The following is a 27,229-nucleotide window of genomic DNA, read 5'->3' on the forward strand; positions in this document are numbered from 1 at the left end:
AAGATGTAGGGAGAGAACCCTGGAGTCAGAAACTGGCAAGAGGCCATACAACTGAAATGTACTGTAGTCATGTAAGATTTTCTCAACCCTCGCCCTCTTTTGTCATCCTCTTCTTCTTCTCCTCTCCGTACTCTTCTCTCTTCTCTCCTCCTTTTCTTCCGCCTCTTCACCTTTCTTCTCTTCTTTTCCATCTCCTTCCTCCTTCCCCTTTCCTTTCCTCTCCTCTCTTCCTCTTTCTCTGTAGAGAAATAGCCACCCTAATTCTTCCATTTGAAATGTCCTCCCCTCTTTCAAGTTCCCAAACTTCTAATCTCCTGTTTGGAGCTTTCACAAAATATCATATTTACACCAGAAAGAGCATTTTCTCTTCTGGGATACTCCCATTTTTTATATGCCTCTTAATACATGAGTCACTCATAGTTGTGATTTCTTAACTGCTCCTAAAATAACAACTGTCATGAGGTGCCTCATTAATCTTTGATAGTTCAGAGTTTAATAATGTCACTGCATACAGTAGACATTCAGAAATGAGCTAAGCTCTGAAATTTGTAGACTCCAGAAATCTTGACCAATAGTCATGGAGAACAGCCATTGTAATGTCTTGAGAGACCGAGAAGAAAACAAACAATCCATGGTGGATGCAAATCCACGGATCAGTGTTCCTTAGCATTGCTGGCACTGCTGAGGAAACTTCTCTGACATCACGTTCCACATTAGAAGAGCAGGTAAGCTGTACGCAGAACAGCTTCCTGGGAAGCACTCCTCAATGGGGGAAAGCAGTTTGCCTTCAGACAGGAGTGAACATCAACTCAATGAGAAGTAGAAAGCAGGGGAACAAGAGGGAGAAAAAGGCATCAGAGACATGTAGGGCAGAAAGGAACTTTAATGAGGACAGGAAAAGCCTTGGGACAATAAAAGCACTAAATTGGTGACCTTTTGAGCCTTGTTTTGTAGAAGTAGAAGCTAGCCCAAGCAGAAGAATGCAGAATGTGGAATGTGTTTTTCACTCACAGGGAAAGAAACTAAAATTTTTCTCTGAGTTATACATTGTGCTCCAAATCTCTTATAGCTTGCATTCTAGGAATTACAAGTGGTTTTTCTGGTCAACTGCAGATGACCTGCTTGGGAGAGTTGACAGCTCTTCAGAGTGGTTAGCTAGCAAGTGCTTTCTTGAGATGGACTCATACTTACACAGGAAAAGCTTTCTCCTCTGGAACCTAGAATATACGTGCGTAGACACTCCTTAAATACCAAAGGGTAACTTTCACCTTCTTGTGAATTTTCTTTTGCACAAAATGTATGGGGTGTGTGGTAGCCTTGTTATATGGGACTGTCATGGACACCTATATCAGGTGTTAGCAGCCACGAAAGTTGCTCATGTCTTCAGCTTTCAGTTGTTGCCTTCCACTATTTCAGTAACACTTTCTAAACTTTCCTCTGGTGCTTCTTCCTGGAAAAGAAAAAGCAGTCACTTACAGATGACATCCAGTGTTTCAAATCATGTGAGTAATGGAGAATTAAAAAGAATATAGGCTACATTGGTAGTTAGGGAATACGATCCACGGATCCATGTGTTTAAATCTCTACTGCATGACTTGTGATATAGTTTCTGATATTTATATGTGTGTGGCTGTTTTGTCTGCATGTGTGAGTACCACTTGCATGTTTGATACCTGAGGAGGCCAGAAGTAGGTCCCTGGAATAAGAGTTACAGATTGTTGTGAGCTGCCCTGTGGGTGCTGGGAACTAAACCTGAGCCTAGGTCCTCTGGAAAAGCAGCCAGTGCTCTTAACCACCAAATCAATCTCCTTCCTGTTTTTTTTTTTTTTTTTTTTTTTTTTTTTTTTTAAATTCTTATACTTTTTGAGCTCAATATATATGCAACCACTCCAAGATTAATCCTAGCTTCATATATTTCCCAATGATTGTCTGTTCTTTCCCTTTCCAGAGTTATTCTGACTTTCAGGTAATCAATTATTTTTTTTTCTTTCTAGTTTTTCTAGGTAAGCTTGCATCCAGAAATATTTAAACAACTCTTTTAGTTTTTGTTGGTTTGAAACCTCATATGAATAAATTTAAAAATATGCATTTTTGGAGAGTCTGAACCATAGTGGGAACATAAACATCACCACCTGTCTGATACCACCTTCAAGACACAGATTGTTATATAACTTATTTAAAAGTTGTTAAGGTGCCGCCATACAAATTTATCAAAGTACATTGGGACTATAGGAGCATAGGAGCTTATTAAAATAAAATAAGTAAAACCACTCAAGAACTTATAAAACACACCAGAGGAGAAAAGGGAATGGAGCCCTTACTGGTATCTTGTGTTGACATCACCTAACATTGTGATGGTGAAGACTTATACCAACCTGTGCTCTGTTTGCCTGAATGTGTGCCAAGGTAAGAACAGGAAGATAATTTTTGGTTATTTGTGTTGATTTGGTCTCCATTCTTGACATGGTCTTTTCAGCTGTCATTCATTTTTCCACCATTCATCTATCTGGATCTGCTGTCCACTTGTCTGCCCATTCATCTATCTTGAGACTTGGTCCTGTTCTCTCTTACAGGATCCTAGTCCAATTAGTTGCATCTGAAGTTTGACTCAACTCTGAAGCTCTACCCAACTCTGACCCATATTCCTGACTGTAGCAGTAGTGTCTTCTGTAGACCAACAGGATCAGTTATCTGACCCTACAGAGAGCCTATGTGTCCTTATCAATGTGTCACTTCTGCTTCTGTTAGGCTTCTTTGAAATGTCTTCAACTCTGTTGTGGTAATTTAGTAATGTGTTGAGCATACATGTGTGTGTGTGTATAATATAAATATTCATAGTAAGACATGTAATGCATGATCTGAGAATTAAAATTAGTAGTTAAGATTGGATCAAATGAACTTGTGTTTGTTTGCCTTGGTGGGATGTCAAGGAAACTATTTGACAACTATTTGACAATTATTTGAAACTATCTAAAACTATTTGAGACTATTTGGCAAATTGCTGTTAATGAAATTACCATTCTTTGTAAATTTATTGCTATTGAATAAATTTTGACATCTTGGACAGATACATTTTGAACAGTGCATTTTGGGCAGTGTGTTTATATTTCTGATACAGTCAGCTCACACTTAAACCCTAGGACCCAAGTTTCTGTTATCTAAGTTCTGTTTTTGTCCAATCATCTTATTTAATGAGTCATTGTTGTTGCCCGTTAGACATGTGTCCTTCATCTTTCTAAAGACTTTCTTGGCACAGCCATATCCATTGGAAACAGTGAGAGTCAGGAAGCCAGCAGAGCTGTTTGACTGAGTTCCTGCAAAACTGAGCCAAATGCTGCCATCGCCTCTCACTTTGGTTTTGGTCTATTCTTGCTGCACTCTTGGGGGACTTTCTGCATTATGGTTCATTTTATGTCTTTTCCCGAGAAAATTATGTCTGAGTCTCTGTAGGACAGTCCTAACCATACTACCCCTTCAGGGAAATAACCTTATTTTTCCCTATTTGCAAATCTTCTTTGTGCACTGGAAATTGTGATAAGCACAAAGACACTAGAAATCTCTTTATGAGGCCATGACTCCAGGATCTTTTTGGTATAGCTACCCTAAGCAAACTCAGAAACAGAATAATCATATCAGTAGAAACCTAGAAGTAAGTGGCAAGTTCCGACTGGCCAGGAGATTTGGCCTCAGATCAGAGGCCTTCTTCTTCAGTACACTCAGAGCTTTCTGAAAATGCAGTTTATAAGATGGGCAGGTCATACAGGGTATGCCCCTATAGGAAACAGAACTCAGTAATACAGCTAGATTGGTTTAAATGACCTTTTCCCTGCATAACAGCATGTATAAATAATGAAAGGATATATGAAAAAGAAATTAGGTCTCAGGATTTGCCAGTCATAAAATGACTGGCTAGGATGTTCTATTTGCCTAGCACTTTGAAATCACAAATACTGCCAGCCTAGAAACAGGTTGTCATATATTAACTATGCTTTCTTACCTAAGATATTCTATAGATTCTTTGAAACAGGGTTATGGGGCAGATAATAAAAATAAAAATCCGTTCTTATCTGTACTTGCTAACTATAGTTAAACTTACAACCTCAGACATGTAATGAAAATCAAACACATGTCCAGAGACAAAATGATATATGATCTATATTTCTTGGAAATCATGAGTCTGTTTTTGTTTTATGAAATCTGTATAGTTTGATTGCTAGTCATTCAGGGTGCAAGATTTTTCTGACTATCATGCCTGACTCATTCCTCCTTCAATGACTGAGTCCTTACCTCCTCTCAGGGACCTGTCAACTACTGGGACTGACCCCAGGTAAGTTTTCCCCCTTTAAACCAATGTATTTTATTTTATTTTACTTATTCACATTAGTCCTGCTGCAACTTGATGTGCCAGGGTGGGTTGGTACCCATGGGGCAGCACTTTCTTTTTGAAACATCACCTTTGTTCTCTCCTTACAAGATTACAGTTCCTGAGAATTCTTTTTAAGTCACATGTTGACTTAGGGTCTCTAGTGCAGTGAAGAGATCATGGTAACTCTTATAAAGGAAAACATTTAATTGGGGCTAGCTTATACAGTTCAGAGGTTTAGTCCATTACCATCATGATGGGAAACATGGTGGCATGCAGGCTGACATGGTGCTGGAGAAGGAGCCAAGGGTTCTATAACTGGATCAGCAGGTAACAGGAAGGGAGAGAGAGAGAGAGAGAGAGAGAGAGAGAGAGAGAGAGAGAGAGAGAGAGAGAGAGCACCACTGGCCTCCCTAGAGCATCTGAAACCTTCAAACTCACCCCTTCCACCCCAGTGACACACTTCTCCCAGCAAGGCTACACCTACTGCAACATGGTCACACAAATACTGCCACTTGCTCTGACTCTATGGGGACTATTTTCATAGAAACTACCACACATGTCATTACTTTTGTTCCTTGTATTATAGCTATTGTTTAAAACTGGACATCTTAGATAATTGTTAGGTATTTTAGATAAATGTTAAATAATTTAAATCAGTGGGTTTCAATTTTGTTACTGTTATAAATTGCAATGTAAATACCTGTGTTTTTCAATGGTCTCAGGTGACCCCCATGATTTAAATAGACCCCTATCTTTCCCTGGGAGTGGCGGATACTGCTTTCTCTCTGGAAACTTGTTTATACTAATTATACAGAGCCTGTTTCCCTTGGAGCTTGCCTCTGATATACCTACACATTTCCATTGTTTTCTGATTCCTAGCTCTTTTTCTTAAGGCTGATTTCCTAGTCTACCCCCCAGGGCTAAGCATAATTGCTCAGTCATTAAACAGAGGTAATAACTAAATGCATCTTGTTGTGGCCCAAACTAACAGTCTGCAAAATACATACATCAAAATCCTAACCAGTGGCATCTTGGAATGTTAAAATATTTGGGGATAAGGTCTTTAAAGGGTCAACAGGATTATAAAAATGTCATTTTATTGGGCTGTAGTCCAATGTGACAGTGTATTCAGAAGATACGAGGACACAGACTTGTCCAAGGAAAAGACCTTGTAAAGACACTGAAAGCCAAGGAGACGGGCTTTAGAGGAAACTAATCCTGCAGCACTTTGGTCTTAAACTTCTAAACAAGACTTGTGAGAATTTTCTTGTTTAAGCTACATAATCTATGGTGCTTTACTATGGCAGAACTAGAAGAATAAAACATATCTTCAGTTAATTAAGGCTCTGAGAAATGTTTGTAAAGTTTGGGCTGTTTATATATACTCCGCTTTTTTTTTTTTTTTTTTTTTTTTTTTTTTTTTTTTTAGGCTTCTTATGAGGCGAGGTGGGATGTGACTGTCTTCTCTGAATGTCTCCATTGAGTTTCTGACATTTTTTTTTTTTTTTTGTCCCAACAGTAATATTATCTCCTGTGATCTCAGCTGGACTGAGTGACTTGGTCTTACCTGCCTGTTTGCCACTGAACTCTCTGCCCTTTCAGTAACACTCCCTATCCCCAACCCACCCCATCCCACCCCACAAAGAAACTTTCTATGTTATGCCTCAAGCAAAATCCTCTGCCTCAAGCAGCAAGGCTGCTGATCCTCCAAGTCTTCCTCTCCAGTTACTTTACAACTGAATTTAAGGGCTGGAAGAATTAGGTACAATGGTTAATCCTAATTTGCAACAAGGGGATCTAGAACCATCCAGGAGATACACTACTGGATATATTTGTGTGTGTGTGTGTATGAATTAATGTTTTCAGAGAGGGTTAGCTGAGGGAAGATCACCCCCAATGTGGATGGCATCATACTGTGGGCTGACTCTGGACTGTGTAAAAGGAAGCCAGCAAGCCAAGCACTAGCATCTACCTCTCTGCTTACTGAGTGTGAATGAATGTGTGTTTCGTGGCTTTCTGTGTATGTGTGTTTATTGTGTATATGTATATATATGTTTCATTTGAATGTGTGGAGGCAACGAGAACAATATTAAGGAAAGATTCACCTTTTATATATGTGTTTTTGAGTTTTAAATTTATAGTTTCACATATTACTCTTGTCATCTTGTTTTAAACCCAATTTATGGCAAAAGAAAACAAAAGGCAAAGGGAACATTACACATCCCATTGTTATTCGTTCCAGACAGTTGTAGATTGCCACGCATGTCCTTAAGTTTGAGTATTAAGAATTGCTAGAGGAAACACTTACCAGATCTGAACAACCAGAGATGGAGTATGTGAGGGCAATCCCGAATTCCAGGGGGTAGGAGCACAACAGAACACGGGACACTTCCCTTCCCAGCTTCTGAAACCAGCAAGCAGGGAGAGATGATGGATCATTATGTTTAGAGTGTACCTGCCCAAAAGGACCCTAGAATAAGATTCAAAGAGAGGAAGGAACACAGGGCCAGGTGACCTTCTTTTCCTGTTTGATTTCCCTGAGCATTTTCAGTTGTTTGCTTTCAGTTTTATTTGTCATATTTTTTATTCTTCCCAATGCATCATCTGGGGCTTCTGCACCTCATTGCCATTGCTTAGCTTTTCTGTCATACCCCTTGCAACTTTGCAGGCTCATGTATGTATTCACCATCTAAACCTTTTAGCTGATCTGGTTATTATTATAATAATGATGGTGGTGGTGGTGTGGATACATTCCTGCTAAGGTGCTCGTCGGGAGGTCTAAAGACAACTACCAGGAGTTGTTTTCCCTCCTTCCACCGTGAGTTCCGGGACTGAACTTAGGTCATCAGGTTTGTGAGAAAAGGCAAGTGCTTTTACCTGCTGAGCCATCTAGTTGGCCCAGTTTAAACAGTTATTACTAGTTTTTGTTTCATTTTCTTGTATGTGTTTTTTATGCATGTGTGTATGTGTGTAACTGTGCAAGTGTGTGGTTGTATATGTACATGGACGTGTGTGCTTGAAGAAGCCCCCCTAAGACTGATGTTAGGAATCATCCTTGATTAGTTTTCCACCTTATTAAATGAGGTAGGGCCTCTCAATCAAACCCAGAACTCTGATGTTGGCTGGCCTTGCTAGCCAGTTTGCTCTTGAGATTCCTCCATCTCTGTCTTCCCAGGCTGAAATTACAGGTGGGCAGGGTCTACTTGGCATTTATGTGAGTCCTCTGGATCTGAACTCTTGTGTGCACACTTGAACAGCAAGCTCTTTGCCATTGACTAGCTCACCAGCCTCCAGCCCCTGGTTGCCTCTTGGAGGTTGAAGATAAGCCTCCCTTGCTGAAGATACCACACATTTAGTACACAGGACTCAGGTTATTTAAGCTAGGCTAACCCAAAAACCTCTTTCTGTACTTTAGCTTTCATAGTACCAAAAGTCCTGTTAGATGTCATGTGAGGGAAGGTATAAATTTTCCTGTCCAGCTGTGATAACTATTAACGACAATGTTGACCAACAAGGCAAGACATCCTTGAAAGGTGCAGTGGTGGCACTTACATGTTGGCTGTAACAAACAGCTGTCTAATTGGTCTTAAGGCCTACTCAACAGGAGGGAAACCATGCCTGGTACCTGGAACCTAGCCAACCTTGCCCAGGGCTAGTGAGACCATGGATCTTACGAGAGAACCTATTGCCAGTGCTTTACTAGACTAGTGTAATTCCTAGCTATGTTCTAAAGCTCATCCTTATGTCCACTATTGAGTGTAGCTAACACATCAAAAAAGCAACTGAAAATCTTCATAGAAAATCACAACTGTATCTAATGCAGTGACCAGTGGATCACGGGGAGTCCAGCACCACTGGCTATATCTATAACACAACTTCTGCACCCAAGGCTGAAGACAAGGAGGTAGAAATATTGTAGTCAGAAGACCAGGAAGTGTGGCATGAGACTGTTTGCCAGAAGTGGCTGCCTAAACAAGACCTGAACAATGCCAATGACGGCAGACGTGTTAGTAAAGAAGGATGGAATCTCACAGGCCTTAGATAAAGAACTACAGACTGCTAATGACTGTTGAGAAAGGCTCTCAGATATGAGCCTCTTAACTGGCTATCCAATACAAAGTGGCTAGCCATGAAATCATATACACACAAATAACAAAAATGGACTCTGCAGGCTATATTATATATTTATGCATCTCTCTAGATGTAATGGTAATAAAGAAAATGAACGAGTCCATTTAAGAGAAAGTGTATGTGTGTGTGTGTGGGGTGGTATCAGGAGTTGGAGAGAGAAAAGAGGAGGGAAATGGTGTTTTAGGTAAAAGATTTATTTTTATTTATATGTATGTATGCGTATATACACATATGTTCAGGTGCCTGCTGAGGCCAAAAGAGGGTCTCAGATTTCTTAGAGCTGAAGGGGAGCTCATAGTATCCTGGTTGTAAGTCACCCAACATAGATGCTGGGAACCAACTCAAGGCATGCACAAGAGCAGGACTCTTAACCACTGAACCATCTCTCTGGCACTGATAATTTTTTTTTCTTTCTGGAGACAGGGTTTCATGTAGCTCAAGCTGGCCTGGAACTTACTGTGTATCCCAGGATGACCCAGAACTCTTGATCTTTTGTCTCACTCACCCGAGTGATTTGGTGACAAGCAGGCACCAACATGAAGTCTTAAGTATGGGATCTTTTCTTTTCTGGCACTAATATTTGTGAGTCTGAGTTTTTTCTTTTCTGTTGAGAATTGACTGGTTTGATGTCAGCTCAGATCCATCAACTGGGAGACGAGTGTTGTTTGTTCTAGTTAGGGATCTTTCCAAGATGTCCAGCAGTTGGCTGCATCAGTTCTGTCAGGTCCTCCATTTCTCTTCTCATCCTCTTTTATCACTGCATGCCTTACAAAGCCTGAGTTTCTTGTATACTGAGCCTTTCTGAGGTCTGGCTCCACCTACTGCAGTCCTCAATTGTGCTGTTTCTTCTGCTTGCCTACTCTATTAGGTACCATTTCCTACAAAGCTCACCCCTCATCAACTCCAGCATGCTGTTCAGGATCTGTGTTATGTGACCTTCTTTGGGACACCTTTTAAGTCATCTAATATTTCATTCCTTCCATGGTGAGCTGAGCACAGACCAGTATAATATTTATGATGAATATGCACTGAATGTACTATATCGGGGGCTTTGACATTGTTGAGCTCTTTGGCAATGGCATTAATTTCTTCATTGCTGCTTTGATAAGGAAACCAAGGCTTGGAAGAGAAAAGCAAGGCTTGCAAGAGAGCCATGACCTGCTCAGGCAATGCTCCCATGATGACAGCTCAATTTCAGAGCATCCAGTTTTACTTACTAGGCTGTTTGAGGAGGCAGCAAAACCAAAACTGTATTTGTCTCATCAAATAATCTCAATCTGAGATCATCATTTCTCACTAGTTGATGATGGTAGTAGGTACTCTGTTAAAAATGTTCTTCATTCTTTGAGTGGATAACCTTTTCTCTGCATTTCTGTCATGTTTGCATTTGTGTGAGATGGAAAGGTCTACCAATTTCAGATCTACATTACATCAGCTAGGCTCCTCCCTGAGTCTAGCAAGGAGGGAACCTGGTCTTAGATGCCTCTTGGATAGGAGGCTGAGATTCTTCTAGGCCTTCTTCCATGTTTGTTTGCTTCTAGGGATGGGATAGCTTCGGGTGGCTCTTTGCATTCTAGAGGCAATCATATAGAAGGTTTCCAACAAATAAACAAGTATTTCTAGAAAAATTAATTAGGGGCACTTCATTAGCATTTAATGGGAATAATAAACTATAGTGTCTATGACCTAATCAATTTATCCTCTCCATATCCAAATAGCACTAAATTATATCATAGCAATGCTTTCCTGAGTTGTAAAGAAATAGAATACCATTTAGTGTATCAGGACTGGATGTAAAAACATCATTTAGATTGGTATTGGAAAAGAGTATTCCAGGTATCTTCTTTTATCCTTTGGTGTTTTCTTAATCTGGCAGTTACACTAGTTTCTCCAGTCTAGTCCTGGACTGCTGTTTTGTATTTTCTACTTTCATCACTCATTTTTTTTCTATTTCTTTCCAAGTAGCTGGAAACCTGCTAACTCCTGCCTCCATTTCCACCATGGGGTTTCTACCAGGTTTCCATATAGGCCTTTCGGTACCATCATTGCTAAGGAGTGCACATGAGAGATGTCAAAGGCATATAGAAACCATGTTTCAATGGGTACACAGCTTGACATGTGCATTGTCTTCTTCATGAGTAAAGGATAGATTAAAAAAAAAAGACAGAGGTCAATATAAAGGTAGCTCAAAGGTAGCTTATCTCATGCTAGGGAGATGGTTCAGTGGGGTAAAGCACTACAGTGTATGTAAACATTATTATCTATGTATTATCTATATATCTTCTATCTATTTATCATATTTTTATATATCCATTTTTTATCATCTCCCTATGTATCTATATATGGATCTATCATCTATTTATTAATATATATATGCTTTATGTATCTATGTTCTATCATCTAGCAATCATAGTTCTATCTATCTATCTATCTATCTATCTATCTATCTATCTATCTATCTATCTATATTTCTATCTATCTATCTATCCATCTATCTATCTATCTATCTATCTATCTATCTATCTATCTATCTCCTGTGTATGCATGGTATGTGTATCCTTATATTATCTGTCACCCATTTTGCTGCCATCTATACTTATAAATATTATAAGTATATAATTGGATTGGAAGATTCTGAGTAAGTGAAGGAATGATGAAGTGCAACACAATTTGTTTTTCTCTGTAAATAGTTTAAAATTAAATGAAGAATTAATGTATTTCTGTTCTTTTAGAAATATAACAATGGGACTATTCTGTGCTTCAAAAATATTTAAAAAGAACAATAGAAAAGAATTGAAATCTTGAGAGCTCTCACAGTGAGCATTGTACAGTTAAGAGCTGTTTTTGTGTCATTGTACAGATCCCCCATGGCCCAGAAATGAAACTTAATCAGATTTTAATGGTCCTTGTTTGCCAAGGTGTACTGTTGTAGGATATCTAGTGATTGGCTGGGTAAGCATTTGTTCTTCTCTCTGTGGTATTTTCCGGAGATCCAACTCTATCTTGTAACGCCACAATTTACTCTGAACAGGTTAAGTCACTCTGCCGATATCATAGGTGGACCATGATGGATATCCAGGGATAAGGGCACATTAGTTCAACAGGTGGCAAGGCACCCAGGGGAGGAGACATCTCCTCCATGTGAGTATGCTAATATATCTCCAAGGCATTATTATTATTTTGCAGTTCAAAAATAATTGAATTTGCATATCTGCAATGCATTTGAGTTGATTCCTCACTGAGAAACTTGGGAATTAAATAGGCACATATAATGACCTCGTGCTCCAGTACACGTTACGTCAGGATCTGGGGGAATTTGCAGAGACTGAATCGCATGGTTCTTTTGCATAGATAGATGTTTTCCTGTTATCTCAGGAAAGCTGTGGGAACTCTTTTCCTTCCTCATCAAATGGAATCAGTTTCTGTTTCAAGCATAGGACCAGAATTGCCTTGGAAGTTGCTGGGAGGCAGAATAATTAGCTGCCTGGATGCCTAGAGAGAAGGTAGGTTTTAGAGATTCTGAGCAAATTATGAAAAATTAATTTTGCCTAGACTTCAACTTTTCTAACTTAATATGAAGAAAGCAAATTGGGGTCAGTTATGAGAAAGAAACTAGGAGCCTGGAGGATAGAGGTTGCTCTGGTAATTCTGTGACAGATGTAATGATGACCAGGTGCAAGCAGATTTGGTGTTGCCTCCTTTTCTTTTTACTTTAAAAATAATGGTTTTCTTAGTATATATTAATTATTTATTTCTAAGTGATAATAGTTTATATTTTGTTTTTATTGAAAATAAATTCTTCTTCATATAATATATCCTGACCACAGTTTCCCCTCAGTCCACTCCTCCCAGCTCCCCTCTAATTCCCCTCTTTCCCAGATCCACTACCCTCCATATCCATTTAAAATAGAACATGCTCCAAGAGACAATAAACACACATGACAAAACAAAATAAAGTAAGACAAGGCAAAACCCCTCATATCAAGGCTGGTCAAGGCAACTGAATAGAAGGAAAAGAGTCCCAAGAGCAGGCAAAAGAGTCAAAGATAAACCTGCTCCCACTGTTAGGAATCCCATAAAGCACCAAGCTAACAGCCATAAGAAATACATAGAGGACCTGTTGTAGACCCTTGCAGGCCCCATGATTGCTCTTCAGTCTTTGTGCCCATATGAGCGGGATTAGTTGATACAGTGAACTGTGTTCTCCAGGTGTCTCCATCCCCTGACTCCTACAATCATTTTTTCTCTTCTTCTGTGGGGTCCCCCTGAGCTCCAGGGGGAGGGACTCAAATGAAAACCTCCAATTAAGTCTCTATTAGAATATTGTCTGGCTGAGGGTCTCTGCACCTGCTCCCATCTGCTGCTGGAAGAAACCTTACGAATGACAACTGGATAAGACACTGATCTATGAGTAAAATGGAATAAGGAATCATTTCATTGACTTTTTTGTTTTGTTTTGGTTTTGGCCAGTAGTGTTTGGTTCTATCCTAGGTCTTTAGGCTATCAAATCTTCTCTTCCTGGCCATGGGGCAGTGCTGAGCATGGGCTTTCTATCATGGCACAGGTCTCAAGTTAAATCAAACATAGGTTGGCTACCTCACAAGGTTTGTGGTGCCATTGCCCCAGCACATCTTGCAGGCAGGATACATTTTAGGTCAAGGGTTTTGTGCCTGGGTTGGTGTCTATTTCTCTTTTCATAACCTGCAGAGTACCTAGCTTCCTGCACCAAACAGACTACAATGTAGGGATAAAGGCTCCCTGCAGGTACCAGCTCTGCCTCTATATTCAATGAGCTTTGTGGATGCTGTCCTTGGCCATGGCTCCCCACTGTCAGTTTATGTAGTGACCCTCACCCTCGTTCTAGCATCAGCCTGAGTAGTTTGGGAATCTATGGAACCACCTCTGCCAACAACTCAACCAAATACAACCCAGCCCCAACACTAGAAGCTTAGCCTGGCTATGAAAAGATGGCCAATTCAGACTCCATGTCTTCTATTACCAGGAGTCCTCACTAGGGTCACCCTCATAGATTCTAGAAAATTTCTACTGCACTAGGTTTCCACATGGCCTCCTGAATGCTCTCAATTTTAATTGTTTCTTCCCACACTCTCTCCCTCTACCCTTTCCTCCATCTGATCCCTTTAATTCCTGTTCTAACTCATCACCTGCCCATCCACAAAACCTATTTTATTTCCCCTTCCCAGGGAGAGCCATGCACCCTCCAACCCCTCACTAGATCTGTCCTCTTTATCTAACATCTCTCGATTATAGCTTGATTATCATTTACTTAACTCCTAATATCCGCTTATAAGTGAACACATACCGTATTTGTTTTTCTGGGTCTGGGTTACCTCATTCACGATGTTTTTTTTCTAGTTGCATCCATTTGCTTGCAAATTTCATGATTTTTTAACAGCTGAGTAATACTCCACTTTGTACATGTACTACATTTTCTTTATTTATCCTTAAGTTGGGGAGCATCTAAGTTGTTTCCCATTTTCTGGTTGTTATGAATAAAGCCACAATATTTGAGCAAGTGTCCTTGTGATAGGGTGGAATCTTTAGGTTTATGCCCAAGAGTGGTATGGCTAGGTCTTGAGGTGGATCAATTCCCAATTTTCTGAGGAATTGCCATATTGATTTCCGTAGTACTATACAAGTTTGCACTTCCACCAGTAATGAAGAAATGTTCCCCTTGTTCCACATTCTTGTCAGCATGAGCTGTCACTTACGTTATTGATCTTATCTGTTTTTCACAGTGTATGAGGAAATCTCACAGTTTTTTTGACTTTTATTTTCTTGATGGCTAAGAATATTGAATAGTTCTTTAAGTGTTTCTCAGCCATTTGAGTTTCCTCTGCTGAGAATTCTCTGTTTAGATCTGCACTATAGTTTTTAATTGAATTATTTGGTTTGTTGATGTTTAATTTCTTTAGTTCTTTATTTTGGATACTAGGCACCTATCAGATGTGGAGTTGGTAAAAATCTTTTCCCATTCAGCAAGCTGCCCATTAATGTTGTCTTTTGCCATATAAAAGCTTTGCAGTTTCATAAGTGTTCCCCTTTTATCTTAGTGATAAAACACTAAGGTCATACTGTTTAGCTTAGTGATTGAATGATCAGACAGTTCTGTCTGATCTGTTCTGTTCAGACAGTTGTCTCTTATGCTAATGCATTCAAAGCTATTCTCCAATTTCTTTTCTCTCAGATTTTGTGTATATGGTTTTATGTTGAGGTCTTTAACTTACTTGGACTTGAGTTTTGTTTGGGGTCATAAATATGGGTATATCTGCATTCTTCTATGTGCAGACACCTGTTTGACCAACACCATTTGTTAAAAGTGTTTTCTTTTTTCCCCCAATGTGTGTTGCTGGTTTCTTTATCAAAAATCAGGTGCCCATAGGTGTGTAAATTTATGTCTGGGTCTTCTTTAGTTCGATTCCCTTGATCAACATGTTTATTTATTCGAGTACTTTGTGGTTTTTATTACTGTAGCTCTGCAGTAGAGCTTGAGGTCAGGGATAGTGATACCTCTGCTATTTGTCTATTTTTCAGGATTGTTTTAGCTATCTTGGGTACATTATCTTCCTATATGAAGTTGAGAATTATATTATCAACGTCTGCAAAGAATTGGGTTGGACTTTTGATGGGGATGAAACTGAATCTATAGATTGCTTTGTGTAGGATGGCCACTTTTACTGTGTTAATCCTACTGATCTATAAGTATGGGGGATTTTTTTCCATTTTCTGATGATTCTGAATTTTAAGCCAAAAAAACTCAAGTAATTCTCCTGTGTTATCAACAAGGCTATTCACATTTACCGTAGTATGATACATTACATTTCTATATAGTTATGTCTGGAGTACAAAAAATAAGACTGATGTACATTTAGCAGTGAGGTGATAAAACAAAATCCATATAACATGCAAATGCAGGCTATCAGAAATGACTAGGCATTCATAGTTTATACACATGTGGCAACAGCAGAGCTCTCTTCCTGGTTTGGTGAATGGTTTAGTGGCCCAGGAATGGACTCTTTTTGCATTAAGATGCCACCAGTGGAGAGACTGAGAGGCTCAGTCAGTAAAGTGCTTGCTTTGCAAGCAAGACAGAAAAGAAAGGAGAGAGAGAGAGAGAGAGAGAGAGAGAGAGAGAGAGAGAGAGCAAGAGAGAGATAGAGAGAGAGAGATAGAGAGAGAGAGAGAGAATGAGAATGTGTAGGAGGGGGTATTGAGAATGCACACTCTGTGTTGAGGAGGCAGAGACAGCTCACTAGCCAGATAGCCTTGCCTATTTGGGGGAGTTTGAGACTAATGGCCTTATCTCAAAAATCAAAGATGGTCAATGCCTGAGAAATGACACCTGAAGTTATTCTCTGGCCTTCACATACATTTGAGACACACACACACACACACACACACACACACACACACACACACACACACACACACACACGGGTGTGTGGTTCAGGGACGACCTTGGAAGAGGAGACAAACAGCTGGTTAAGAGGCAGAGGTCACAGAGGACCATCATCTTTGGGTCTTCTGGACATGCTGGGGCTGCTGGACTCAGGAACTCACAGCACTTGTGTTTTCCTGAACAAGATGCACACAAGATCAAACAGATCAATATTCTAGCATGGAAGAGGCTGGGGAGAGGTAGCTTGGGAGTCTCTATCCCTAACTGAGGGTCTATTGACAGTTGATAGCTTCAGGGCAAGGAGAATCAGTTTTCTTTAAGTGTGTAGCCCTAGGGAGATTGATCAAACTCCAGGGGGATGGCCTCACACCTGTAAGCATAAGGGCAGTACAAAATAGTCTCCATGGATTATTGAAATAAACAGAACACAAAATGAAATTGGAATAGGGAGATGGGGTGGATATGAATGGAGTTGGGGGAAAGTGGGTGGTAAATATGATCAAACTATATTGTATGAAACTTTCAAAGTATCATTGCAAATGTAAAAAGAAAGATGATTCTGTAGAATCAGTTACTTACTGCTTGTCCATAATTCCTGTATGATACAGAACGGAAATGAGCCAATTCCACTATTGTTAGGCTGGCTGCAATGATAGTGATAATTATGCAGAGTATGTTCAGGGACATAGTACAGAGAAGCTGAAAAGGAGACACGGAGTAAACAGACAACGTTCAGAAGAAGTACTTTGGATATGCTTTATTTTTTGTTTATCTGTTTTTGTTTTACTTTTAAAATCTAGTTTAAACTTGTTTGTAGTTTGTGAAACTTTCAAAATATGCTTATGCTTGCCATTGTTTCTGGTTTACATGAAATCTTATATGTAACATGAATTTATTATCAAATGCTGCCAATTTTTTAATTCTATCAGTTCTCAAAACCTTTGTATTTTATAATCGTGTGAGTCAGCTGTAAGACTACTTGTAGACATAAAGACAAATAGAAGTTAGTATGTTGGAATCCTAGGTTTTTTATTATCTGGGACCATCTGTCAACATGATAGACATCAGAACTTTTTTTTATTTCATATTTTATTTATTTATACTTATGGATGTTTTGCCTGGATGCTTTTCAGTGTATCACATCCATGGAGTACTCATAGAGAACAGAAGAGGGTGTTCGATCTGCTTGAAGCTGAATTACAGATGGCTATGAGCCACCATGTTGGTGCTGGGGATGTGGAACTGAGTCCTCTGTAGGAGCAGCCATTGCTCCTAATTCCTGAGCCATCTATCCATTCCCAGAGTTCTTAATGTGTAAAAATTTAAGATAAGATCAATTGACATCTAAGGTGTCTTTCAGGTCTAAAATTCTAATATTTTTATTTCTAAACATTTTCCACTTATACCATGGACAGATTTTTTCCCCCTTGGAAAATTCCCTACTTTGATACAAAGTACAATCGTATTCCCAAAGTGGATAGACCAGAAAGTGAACTATTAAAGCACAGTAATGTTCACATAGAAGAAAGGTTTTAGATCCTATAAACAAATTTAATGACAACGTTCAGGCAATGTTTAAGGGTAGAAATTCAAACAAAATCATTTAAATTTAGATGTTTTTGCAGAAGGTCATTGTGATTGTTAACTAGTGTATCCAGTCTACATTAAATAATTTGAGCTCAGGTTTTTATTTCCCTCATTTATTTTTTTAGTGATGGTATATTTCTTTATTATTTAGAGGCTATTTTTTCTTTATTGTAAAGATGTGTGTGTGTGTGTGTGTGTGTGTTTAAATACATGTGAGTTCAGTTGCCTTCAGAGGCCTTCAGAGGGGGACATCTTTTGGAGTTGGAGTTACTGGAAGCTGTGAGCCAATATGGGTGCTGGGAACTGAACTTAGGTCTTTTGTAGGAGCCCCAGGTGTTCTTAGCTGCTGAACCATCTCTCTGGCCCCAACACTATCTTTTCATTCAAACCTCTTGTTATGTTTTGTAAAAGTACATACTAGAGACATCCTCAAAATTTCAACTTACCATATATTTAGTTCGATATTTTGCTGCTTTTATTGTGAAGGCTCCTGAAACGACAAACTAGACACAAAGCATATTGGTAAGTACTCTTTGATAATATTCAGCAATTTAAGCATATTTCGAACAACTCTATCTCCCAGGCCAATCATTTTCAGAATTCTAACAGTAAAAAGACAGAAGTTTTAGTAGGAGGGGTTGGGATAAGCTTCCATTATGAGATAATAATGTTTTCAAAAGATGACAGGCATTGAAAACAACAGGAGGGTCACAAGAGGCATAAGCAGGGGACAGAGGGCAGGACTGAGGCTGTAGTATATGGTAATAAGTTCTCAAACCCTCCTGAAACCACAGTCAAGTGGGTTCATGATTCCTGTTACACAACTCATTTAGGTGCTAAATTCCAACTTCTAGTACTAGTAAGGAACCAGGGACTGCAATGACTATGTACACATCCAGATATGGAAAAGGTGGCCCATAAACCCACTGGACACCATGGCTATACAAAATAGCCTCTTCATTGAGAGGCCATAGTCACCATGACGGCCACAGGGTGACCATATTTTTGCTTTTTATATTTACCCATTTATACATGAGTGCATGTCTGGTGTATGTGTGTGGTTTATGCACACAGGTGTGCAGGCAAGGTGCTTGCCTTTAATCATACACGGTATAAGGTAGAGCGGTTTACCTGTCTTGCTCCTCACCTTGTTGCCTTGAGACAGAGTTTCTCAGGGAACTGGAGGGTTGCTGTTGCAGCTGGGCCGGCTGACCACTGAGCTCTTAGAATTTACCTGTCTTTACCTCACACTGCTGCTGTTACTGGTATGTGCAGCCATGTCTGGCTTTTTATGTGGGTGCAAGGGATTTGAACTCAGGTCATCATGACTGCATGCAGAGAAAGTACTCTTAATCACTGAGTCATCTTCCCAGTCACCTTGCCTTTTATAAAAAATACTTTAAACAACATTCCATGAGTTGCTTTCAGGATTTCTATTTTCCAGGAAGTACAAAACACTGCTGTGTTATGTAAAAGCAGGCTACATAATTTCCCTGAAATATTCTTTGTCTTTTTAAAGTTTTATTTATTTTTGTTTATGCGCATCTTTGTGTGTGCCATCAGTTCTTGAAGTCAGTCAGTCCAGAGGTCAGAAGTGGGTATCAGATACCCTGGAACTGAAGTTGCAAGAAGTTGTGAATTCCATGGTATGGGTGTTGGGAACCAAACCTTGGTCCTCTGCAAGAGTAGGAAGTACCCTAAACCATGGAACCATCTCTCCATTTCTGCTTTAGCAATTTTGGCAAAGGTTACTTTTTTTGTAAAGTAGCAGACATGTTCCATACTTTTAAAAATTAACATTAATTTTTCATATAAATATTGATCATATTCTTCTCCCTCACCAAGTTCTCCACCCAATTTGATGTTATTTCTTCCTCAGTCAAACAAGCAAGTAAGCAAACAAAAACACCACCCTAAAACAAAAAGGTAAACAAAACAAAACAACAAGCCAACAGCATCACAGTAAAAGCATGCAAAAAGCATGGAGTCTGTTTTGTGTAGTCCAGCTACTCCTGACTGAGTATGAGGCCTAACCAGGAGTGTGATTGATATACCCAGTAACTGATACACTCTGTTGAAGAAAATTGATTTTTTTCTTTCTCAGCAGGCTTCAATCACAAATAGCTTCTTGGCAGGGGTGGGACGTGGTATCTACTTCGCCTTCTCAATGCTGAGATCAAGAATGACAAGTCTAGCTTGAGCTTGTGCAGATCTTGTGCACGCTGCCACAGTCTCTGTGGGTTCATATGTACAGTACCTCTGTTGTGTCTGGGGATACTGTTTCCTTAGAGTCACCAACTACTTCCGACTCTTACATTCTTTCTACCTCCTCTTCTGCAGAGATTCCTCTCATGCTCCACACTTTATTTGGGAAGGACAAACTTTGAAGCTCACACAGTTCTACCAGGAAATTGATTTTGTACAGTTTGCTCTTGATTTTGCCAGAAGAGATGGAACTGCTAAGAATGTGTAAACTGAGGATAAGAATCGTCTCAGGGCCAGAGTGTGAAAGTATCTTCATTTTAGATCCAAAGTTAGGACTTATTTTTTATTTAAAATACTGAACCGGAGGCTAGAGAGATGATTCGGTGGTTAGAAGCACTGGATGCTCTCCCAGAAGAACTTGGCATGATACCCAGCATCCGCATCGAAGTTCATAACCATCTGTGAGTCCAGTTTCAGGCAATCCAATGCCTTTTTCTGGCTTTTTTAGGCATTGTATGTATATGATTCTCAGACATGTAGGCAAAACTCAAATACACAGGAAATATATTGAAAATATTTATGAAAATATTAAAATTTACATTATTTCTAAAGTATTTTATTTATTCTTTGAAAAGTTAGTACATAAATAGAGTGTATCTTGTAGGATGTTTTTTATTGGAGTGTTTTCCAACTTATTAGCAAACATTTGCTTTAGAAAATGTCTTTCAAAGTTTATCATCTAAATGACAATTTCTGCATTGGGCTACATTTTAAAAATTTAGATATTTTACAGAAAATGTTAGTTGTGCTGTGTGTGTGTCTGTGTGTAGGCCAGAGGTTAATTTGGGTGTCATTCCTCAGGAACAATCCTCTCTTCTCTCTTTCTCTCTCTCTCTCTCTCTCTCTCTCTCTCTCTTCTTATTTTTTTGGAACAATGTCTCTTGGTGGGATCTAGGATTGTTGATTAGGATTGACTGGCTGATCAGTGAGTACCAGCATTATCCTGTCTCTACTTCCCTGGAGCTAAGATCGCAAGTGTATCATGCTACATCTAAGTACATGAAAGGGTACTGTGGGTCGAACCCAGGTTTTCACGCTTGTGCAGTAAACACTCTGCAAACACTCTGCTGACCAAACTGCCTCTCTAGTTTTCCCCAGAAGTTATTTTTATAGCATGAACTGAAACACAAAGGGATACCCATCATTTCTCTGAGTTTTGTCTGAAAATTCTCTTATTTCTCTTATCTTTTTATTTTCTCCTTCCATATGCTTTGCATTTATGAGCCAAGTATACCATTTCTTATTGATGAGGCAGTGGACTGTTTGTTTATCAGTATGAGCTTCTTAGATTTTTTGTCCTTGGACACCCTGAGTTTGCATACAGATAAAGGCAGTTGTCTTAGAGGTTGCTATTTCTTTCAGTGACTTCTCGATCTCTTCTGTGACAGCCAGCAGGCCATCTTTGTTCAAGGAAAGTATTTTTCCCCCAATTGTGTTTTCACCAATATTTTTTCCTAGATTTGAGACAAGTGTTTATGATTCTGTCATCTGCCATCCCTGTGCTTGAGGTCACCAATTGGCTGCTTAAGTCATTTACCCTTTTTTAGATAATTTTAATTTTTTGGCCTTCTGAGGTGTCTCCTAAATTATTTAATCCTTAGTAATTTATGTGTATGCATTCTTCTTTCCATGAGTATGTACACAGACAGACAGGTTGATCAATGGAATAGAATCAAAGACCCAGAAATAAACCCACACACCTATGGATCCTTGATCTTTGACAAAGAAGCCAAAACCATACAGTAGCTAGAAAAAAAAGCATCTTTAACAAATAGTGCTGGTCTATCTGGATGTCTGCATGTACAAGAATGCTGATAGATCCATAGTTATAACCTTCCACAAAACTCAAGTCCAAGTGGATCAAAGACCTCAACATAAAACTGGATACACTAAATCTAATAGTAGAGAAAGTGGGAAATAGCCTTGAATGCATTGGAACAAGAAACAACTTTCTGAACACATCACCAATGGCTCAGGTTTCAAGATTGACAATTAATAAATGGGACCTCATGAAACTGAAAATCTTCTGTAAGGCCAAGGACACTGTCAATAGGACAAAACAGCAGCCTGCAGATTTGGAAAAAGAAACTTTACTAACCTTATATCTAACAGAGGGCTAATATCCAAATATATATAAAGAACTCAAGAAGTTAGACACCAACAAACCAAATAACCCAATTTAAAAATGTGGCACAGAGATAAACAGAGTATTCTCAATAGGGGAATCTTGAATGGCTGAGAAGCACTGAAAGAAATGTTCACTGTCCTTAGTCATCAGGGAAAAGCAAGTCAAAATGACCCTGAGATTCTATCAGAATGGCTAAGATCAAGGGATAGCACATACTGGTGAGGATCAAGGGGAACACCCCTCCTTTGCTGGCAGGAGTGCAAACTAGTATAAAATAGAATCTTTTAGCCACAATCCTGATGAGATGTAGTTTTACTCCTACTCATACCTGCATCCATGCAGATGAACAGGGCATGAATAAAGACTTTTCTCACTACGAAGTCATGTTCCTCAACTTTCAATCCTTGATGCTGTGTAAGGATCAAATTACTTTTCCATAAGGCACATAGCGTCTCCATTTTCCTAGATGGCCACTTCACACTCTCTCCTCTCCTTTCCTAGCTGGTCCACAGGACTACTCTCACTTTCAGCTATATCTTCCTTCATGATACATTGAGATACTTAAAGCATTTGTAGGAAATCTTCCACAAGCGTCCAAGTCCAATGAGAATGTGTTCTGTTTTTTATTAGTTGTTCTCCTCTTGTCATCTTGACGTAGCACAGTTTACATTTATGGTTATAATTCTTTGCAAATGATGTTCTATGCATTATAAGGTGCTTCGTAGCATCCTCGTCTTTTGCTCACTAGATATAAAAATGAAGGACATCTCCAGATACTATGGCATGTTTTCTTTTCTTTTTTTTCATTTTTTTATTGGATATTTTATTTACATTTCAGATGCCATCCCCTTTCCCCATCCCCCCCTTAGAAAACCCCTATCCCATGTCCCCTTTTCCTTTTTGCATTTATACACTTTTAAAAAATGTTAATCAAAGACTTTATAAGTTTGGTAATGCTCAATCAGAGGTGTAACCCAATACCCAACCTAGATATATCAACTATCTTTGACTGGTGGAGATACGTGAACATGTGCCTTCCTGTCTCCCCCCTCTTTCTCTCTCTCATCACCTAGCTTCTCCTCTCCTTCTTCTCCTCCTCTCCTTACTCCTTCTCTTCCTCTCAGTACTCCTCCCACCTTAGCTCCTCCTACATATCACCCTTCCTGTTAAAAAACTTTTCTCTCAGAATACATTTAGAGCATAATTATGTATGGCATATTTTCTAAGGGAGCAAAATTAATACTAATCGAGAACTATCACTGGGGAACACGACTGTAGTTATTTGTTCACTAAAATTTGCTATTTCCTACCAACATAAATACATGATTGCAACATTTCTGTTATTATTACTATCTCATGCCATTTCTTGTTTTAAATTCTGGTTCCCCTGCCCTGACACACACACCAGTAAAAGACATGATAGGAAGAAAAGGACATGAAGTTGGAAGGAAGATGTGTTAGGTAGGAGTTCTAAGAGGAGTTGGAGGGAGGGAGTCAGGTAGATATGATCAAAACACATTGTACATATGGAATTATCAAAAAGCCAATGAAAAAATAAATACAAAAATTTCATCAGCTCTCATTCCATGTTCCTAATAAAGATCAATTAGGTCTCATGTCATCATTTTACTGAAATTACTTGTCATGTTTGGTTTTTTTTTTTTTTTTTTTTTCTATCTATCACTCCAGACAGGATCCGAAGAGGAGGTGAAGTTTTCCTCTCTGGGTTTTATGGAGAATTCCTTTACCCTTCTGTGTTAGCCTCTTAAAGTACCATGACAACCTTAAAAGGGCACAGGAAAGGGTGACTTGTCATGTTTATGATGGTTACCAGGAGTCAGTTTTCAACCTTTCTCTTACTGGCAAATGTACAGAAGACAAAAGAGCTGATCTTTCTTTATGTCTTATGATATATTCTTTCCTTGACTTCTAGGGATCTCCACACTCCAAGTTTTCCTTCTGCCCAGTGGTTTCCTAGAAACCACACCAGAGTATAGGCAATGGCAAACCTGAAAACTGGTTAACCATGCTAAGAGTCTTTGATTTGTATACTAGGGATATAGTCTACATTGCGGTTACCATTTATTCTCTTATCTACATTTCTTAGTACTTGTAGAGAAAAGGTTGTTAATACATATTTGTTGAGAGAAGAAATTGAATATTTAATAAGTCAGCAAATGGCATTTAGTTATATGATTCTTCTGAAAACCTTGTTTAGAAACCAGCTCCTACCAATCACTATATGAATCAATATTATTTACTGAATTAATAAAACCAACACAAATATATTCTACTCACAGCAAGTCCCCATAAGGAAGTTCCCATTTTGTAAGTTAAAGGTTCATAAGTTCCAAATACTCCTTTAATTTGTCCCATATACAACAGCAATAGGAAATACCACATGAATACATGATAGATACCAATCATAATCTGGACAACCTGTGGGAAAAGAGAGCTGTTAGTATTGAAATGATGTAATGGAAAACACAGTTTCAATAAACATAAGAAGCATTTAACATCTTTATAAAAGATGGATATAAACTGGTCATGCATTAACTATGGAGTTCTCATTGGATCATAGGATCTGTCTAGGAAGGCCAAGCCAAGGCTTGTGAAGAAGTCTTCTGGTGTATGAGGGACAAGCTTAAGTTTTCTTACTGAAAAACAATTCTTAATTCAGAGCTTGTCACTAGGTTCTAGAAAGTCTTACCAACCAACCAACCAACCAACCAACCAACCAGATTGCAAAGGGTAGTATGCATGCGAATCTGGGAGAGCAGATTTCATTCTGTTCCCAGAGTAGTTTGTCAACACAGAGCTAAGAACGCCTGTGCAGCAGCTTAGACAGCTGGTCTGCATGCTCTAAAAATTCAAAGGGAAAGTTGAAACAGTTTTCTTCCTGCTCATTGTGAAATCGTGTGACTTTCCTAACTTCTTGGTGTTTGTTAATAACACTAAGTAAGCTTTAATCTCAGGTTTATAACAGAAAAGAACTGTGTGTTTATCCTACTCATGAGTACAGTGATTAAGAGAGATCAGTGATAGACCTCTTTTAAACTAACAAGCATATGAATGCTTTTAAATTAGGTAAGGCAGTCAGATTGCTGGGTTTCCTTAGGTGTGGTAATTTAGTTGATATGCTCATATCTCATTGCATGCTTCTTTGTGAAGGGCCGAGAGACTAGGCAAAAGCTACACAACACAATCAGCATGATTTAAAAAAACAAAACAAAACAAAAAAACAACTTTTGCCTCTTAGTTATTCAGATACAAAGATCATTTAAAATATTGATTTTAGTCAATCAGAGTGGAATTTTACTGCTATGGTTTGAGTGTGGAATGCCTTCCATAGGATTGATCCCTGGCTGGTGGTGCTGTTTGAGAAGGTTGTTGAATCTTTAAGAGGTGGAGACTCCTCCGGGCAGTGGTGGCGCTTCTTTTAATCCCAGTACTGAGGGCAGAGGCAGAATTTCTGAGTTCGAGGCCAGCCTGGTCTACAGGGTGAGTTCCAGGCCAGCCAGGGCTACACAGAGAAACCCTGTGTTGAAAAACCAACCCAACCCAAACCAACCAACCAACCAACCAACCACAACCAACCAACCAACCAAACAAACAAACAAAAAGAGGTGGAGACTCACTGGAGCAAGTTCGCTTTAAGTTCGCTTTAAGTTCGCTTTAAGTTCGCGATTGGAGGTGGGCACTGAGGCGCAGCCCCCACTTCCTGTTTACTCTCTGCTTCCTGAATGCAGATGCAATGTAACCGCAAGTCCAAAGCCCCCTCTTCACACTGCCTGTGCTCCCAGGCCTGCTGCCACATCCTCCCCACTAAATCCCTTCAAGAATGATCTGCCAAAACCAAACCCCCTTCTGTTCAGTTACTTTGTAGGAATTTATTTCAGTAATGGGAAAGCACAACACTCACCCCTAAAACAACAGTATTTGCTGAAGATATTTTTGAATTTCTACATCCCATACTTTCAGAATTTCCTCTGGTTGATTTTGTTTCTAGTCTTCGGTGATATCTTTATTATCAAACTTCTACAAAAGAACACAAACACATATGCATGCTCTCTCTCAGAGAGAACTCATAATCTGATTCTTAGTGTTTGACAACAACCTATGCAAACTCAGAGGCCACAGCGTATTTCTTTTTATACATTAATTTATCACAGCCCCAAGTATACCTAAATCTCCAGAATTTAAAAAAAAAAAAACAAAAAACCTCTTTCAATGAATAGGAAACACTGATATATTGTACAAATCATTTCTTACTACTTAATAGTGTTTCTAGATGATAAAAAAAAGGCCAACTAGAGAATAGTATTAGAGAATTTCAGTAAAGCTTCAGTGATTTATTTATATTCACAATCAACTTTGCATTTCCTTTCATAGTTTAACAGCTCTGGCAGCAAGCAACCTTTTCCCCAAAGCCTGCTTGAGGTACACGGCGGATAACCAGATGTTTATCTTAACATTTTGCCCATAATTCCTGCCACAGTGTGTTCCAACTTTTGATTTTCAAGACCAACTTCAAATCACTTTGAGTCCCCAGAAACTAAAAAGGTCATTTCCACGTGTTCGAGGCCAGTTCTGCTTAATTAATTCCCTGGCCATATGCATTCAGCTACCCCCCTCTCCCTTTCCCCTTTTCTGACTGATATTTAAAGTGAATGCTTAAGGTGGGGAAACTTGATGCTATAGTCATGTTAAATATTTTACTATCCACCTCACTTCATGTATACCCAAATACCAGCAGTCAGTGCTAGATAAAATCTAGACGGAGCGGGTGAGAATGAGTAGCTGCTGGCAGCTACTTGTGAGGTCAAGGCAGGCAGATTGCTTAGCCCAGGAATTTAAGAGCAGTCTTCGCAACGTAGTGAGACCCCACATCTCAAAAAGTAAATAAAAATAAAGTTTCTTTTTAAAAGGTCAAACGAGAGGGCATAAAGGATGGAGAATGGAAATGTGCCAACCCTCTCTCTCCTCACCCCCTTTCTTCAGACTGTGTTCATTTTGATGCTTAGCAAAAGTAAAGTGGCACACTGTTACCTCACATTTCACTTGTCCCAAGTCCCAAGGATCCAGTTTCACCCTATCAGGCCCAGGCACAGGCTGAAGAGAAGGATCACGGTGGATGGTGCTCTCAGCGCTAGACCTGGCTGCATAGCTATCAGAGGCAGCAGTGCCCAGTCTAGCTCCCAGGTGGTTGTCAAGCTCCTCAAGCGCCCGGGTTGTCAAGGGCAACAGCCCTCCCTCAGGGCAGAGGGATGAGAACCAGTGCGCAGACTCACTGGGGCCTGCAGGCCACGCCCTGGTCCAACACCTCAGTCTT

At 39.3% G+C, this 27,229-nt stretch overlaps 1 protein-coding gene and 1 non-coding gene across 2 annotated transcripts; both read right to left on the reverse strand.

Moving 5' to 3' along the window:
- Nucleotides 1–864: 864 nt before the first annotated feature.
- Nucleotides 865–27,205, reverse strand: Ms4a13 (membrane spanning 4-domains A13). Its single transcript, XM_034487613.2, has 7 exons — nt 26,947–27,205; nt 25,820–25,935; nt 24,196–24,336; nt 17,951–18,007; nt 16,497–16,616; nt 6,675–6,770; nt 865–1,450 (listed from the first exon to the last, which is right to left on the reverse strand). Exons 2-7 carry the CDS (start codon nt 25,868–25,870, stop codon nt 1,391–1,393), a joined length of 525 nt encoding a protein of 174 aa, XP_034343504.1. The 5' UTR covers nt 25,871–25,935; nt 26,947–27,205; the 3' UTR covers nt 865–1,390.
- LOC117701910 (small nucleolar RNA SNORA26) lies at nt 23,573–23,693 on the reverse strand. Its single transcript, XR_004605893.1, has one exon. It is a non-coding gene; the product is annotated as a small nucleolar RNA SNORA26 (small nucleolar RNA).
- Nucleotides 27,206–27,229: the final 24 nt, after the last annotated feature.

The sequence above is a fragment of the Arvicanthis niloticus genome, chromosome 1 (assembly GCF_011762505.2).
Source record: "Arvicanthis niloticus isolate mArvNil1 chromosome 1, mArvNil1.pat.X, whole genome shotgun sequence".
In the NCBI taxonomy this organism is placed as follows: Eukaryota; Metazoa; Chordata; class Mammalia; order Rodentia; family Muridae; genus Arvicanthis; species Arvicanthis niloticus.